The sequence below is a fragment of the Sinocyclocheilus grahami genome, unplaced genomic scaffold (assembly GCF_001515645.1).
Source record: "Sinocyclocheilus grahami isolate Dianchi unplaced genomic scaffold, SAMN03320097.WGS_v1.1 scaffold8081.1, whole genome shotgun sequence".
NCBI classification, from domain to species: domain Eukaryota; kingdom Metazoa; phylum Chordata; class Actinopteri; order Cypriniformes; family Cyprinidae; genus Sinocyclocheilus; species Sinocyclocheilus grahami.
In genome coordinates, this window is record NW_015511869.1 from 1 (window position 1) to 3,452 (window position 3,452).

The 3,452-nt window shown below is 37.0% G+C and overlaps 1 protein-coding gene across 1 annotated transcript in view; it reads right to left on the reverse strand.

Moving 5' to 3' along the window:
* Positions 1-975: 975 nt before the first annotated feature.
* Positions 976-3,452, reverse strand: part of LOC107577977 (thrombospondin type-1 domain-containing protein 7B-like) — a gene marked incomplete at its 3' end in the record, with an annotated part of 6,960 nt that continues 4,483 nt past the window's right edge. Inside the window, exon 4 of the mRNA XM_016263992.1 lies at positions 976-1,173. Within this exon, the coding sequence (XP_016119478.1) occupies positions 976-1,173 (198 nt within the window). The remainder of the gene's footprint in view (positions 1,174-3,452) is intronic.

Below are 3,452 nucleotides of genomic sequence, written 5' to 3' on the forward strand. Positions count from 1 at the left end.
AATGATTCCCTTTGAGCTAAATTGACCTGTTTCCCTTACAAATGAATTAAACAAATACAAAAAATTATAAGACACTCTTTCTCATCCACAAAACACCTTATTGTGTCAAATTGCATCAATCAATTGAGGTGCAGGGAAGATTAAATTGAGTATTTGACACTGGTGTTATTTAAAATCACACATCTGATGTCTTTTTAACTGGAATTAAGAATTATGAGAAAAATATCTGGTTCTAATTACACCCGTTTCAAACACCCTCACCTTTCAGACCCGTGTGTCAATTCTCCTCAGGAACGTTAATTAAGTAATTCCACTGGATTCTTCCCTGTCTCCCTAATATATCCACCCATAATCTATTATGGCACAATAATTAAACATGCAAAAAGGCTGCAATTAGTTTCACAGGTTGTAAAGGTGGGCTATTAAGGTCTCGCTAAGGCTTCCTCAAGTTCACGTTGCTGGATTCCTCATCTTTATGGCATCTCTCATAAATTACACAGCTAGGTTCAAATGGGTTACACTAACTGATCTCCAAAGCCACGCTTTCAGACAGCTCTATAGCCGCCTATCAGCTAGAGTAATGCACTGATGAAACACTGTGATGCTGACATGATGCAGGTCAATGTGTCCAGCTGCTCTTAAAAGCCTTTCCTTTATTATATCACTCTCAATATTAGAATGCTTTATAGATATACAAATCATACAGAGTTCTAATGGAATACGCAGACACAGTACTCTTTAGCCAAACAACTTTCCATTACTAGTTTTTGTAAAAATAATGTGATCTTTTTGTTACAGGTGGATATTAGAATACTTTTGATATGACTGTTTATTTATGGTGCTGGCTAAAACAGCACTATTACTGTTGCTTATGCTTTACTCAACACCCTTAAACCAGTGTATTACCTATATGCACATACAGACATTTTATGAAATAATTCACTTCCAATAAATACAAGTATTTTGCTTGTATACCTTTTGAGTTGACGCAAGCCACAGTTTGAGTCCTGCTTCCATTTCCACAGTTCCCTTCGCTGGGCACACATGCGCCCTCAAACTGCACCTGCCACAGGAAGCATACTGGATCCTCACAGGGCATTGACTCCAGGAGATGAGCACAGCTTTCTGTTCCTGATCCTTCCTCCAGCACCTCTCTCCTCCTCTGCCTGTAGCCTGGGAACAGAGCGAGAGACAGGTGAATTAGGGTTATTGTGAGGGAAAATGAGTATCAGTTTCTGGCCAGTGAGTTTGAATTCTAGTGGTGGCTAAATAAGTCTATAATAGAAACTCATTTGAAAAGGCTTTCTGACACAGCTTTTGTTAGGAGAATAAATTCCTACTCCTGCTCTGCTGTAATTTGCCTGAATACACTCTTTTCATTTACTAATTTGTAAAGCTATGAGCAATGACTGCAAACTTAGATGCTAGTCATAAATGAAATAGCACTGGAATATGAACATTTAACACCTAAAAGTACTGGTTAAACATGAAGGCAAAACATTGTTCTCATAAAAAACAACAACAACAACTATGCATTGTGCTGCTAGAAAGGTCATCATCTTTTAATGCTAGTCTGTCAGCGAAAAACAAAAACAAAATACAAAACTCTTAGACCAACTGTAATTAATATTTCATACATTGGCATACGTTCTCAAAGCCAGCTCCAGCCGATATCAATATGCATTACAATACAGTGCATAAGCGAGAAAAAAGAAGAATCAGGCATTACTCCAAGCATAATTTATCAAACAAGATGATCTGATGACTAACATGAGGGTGGGATGCTAGCTGTCTGGATACCATCTGATCCTGTTTACGGTCTGTGATGAGTAGATACTAACTCCTCATATCTTTGCTCCTTGACTATGTGCATGCCAGTAGTGAGATTTGGATCATCACACACCCCTGCAGGGGGCTTGACTTGGCAGTCCTTGGAAAATCATAGTGTCAGCCAAGCCTTTGAAATAATCAAAACACCCCGCAGCTCTCAACACTGCTTTGACACAAAAAAACGGTAAACCCTATAAGACATGTGTGTATTGTGTGACGAGAGCTCTCTATATATATCATATACTGTATATAATTCAAACATTGGGGTATTACCAGTTTATTTCACTTATCATAAAATAATTGAGAAGACATGAATAACACCCTTTATCTAAGAACAGATGTATATTCTGTAGACTGCATTATGAATCATTTGTTCTGTTTCAGAATTCATAATATGACGATTCCATAAAACTTGTCTATATTCTACATACGTATTCACAACAATGGCATCTTCGGCAAAAACATGTCCATTTATCTCCGGGGACAGTCAATATGAATCTGTTTTATAACTTTTGTAAACCACTAGCATTTGTTTCTACAACTTGTATTGTAGAGTATTGTAACATATTTTGGTTCCAAAATCTGTAGCCCAGTGTTTTTATTTTATTTAATTTTTTTAGATATCCATTTCAAACATTGATATAATATTCCCAGATGCAAAAATTTACAATTTATCTCTTAAATTCTATAAATTACTGTCAAATATAAACAGTGCTATTGTTAAAACCTTCCCACTGGTGGAACTGTCTTTATTTTTTACAGGTACATATTGCGCTAATTAAATTAATTTGTTCAAAATTGTATTTACGCCATCCATCATCCATAAATCCTTCATATTTGTTATATAGATACTTATAACTTTTACTGTCATCTCAGGAGGGTTTCATATGCTGAGGAGAGAAAAGTCCTGAAGAACAGCACTAAAATAAAGTGAGAAATAAAAATGCCATTTTCTTTATTTACAAATATATAAAAAATACAAAATATTACATTTTACACCCACCCACACAAAATATATAACAATATTTCAATATATACTTCAGCACATGCAATAAAATGCAAGTTTTCTTCATTGAAGATGCAACATGACAGACTGAAGCTGTAACAAATAACTTCCTGCACCTCTGAGCCCCAAAAGCAGCATCCTTCTTCTGTAGATGACAACAGCTCAACCCCAGGACAGTAAATGAACAAATTACAACTACACATCATTCTGAAACTACACCTGAGCAGCATAGTGGAGGACGTACTCCCTTGGAGAACATGCATGCAGACACGGTTCACACACCAACAGCCCTGTTTCTGGACCAAAAGGAATGCCTGGATGGGCAGTGCCCTCCTCCAAACTGTGAAAAACAATTTGGTGGAGACATATCCCTGCGGATATTAATAATTGAAAGGTTCACGGGAGCTATCGGACTTATTCATGGGAAAGACAGGTGGGCTGCAGGCAGCGTTTCACTTCCAATACTTTAGAACCTTATCAGTCCCACTTCAATGCTCCCTACTCACATTAATGTTGGGTAGAATTTGCCACTTACAATCATTGCCAAACCAGTGTTCAATTCATTCCTCCACACATGCTTACATTCACCCAAGAACACACAAAGAGGATAAAAAAA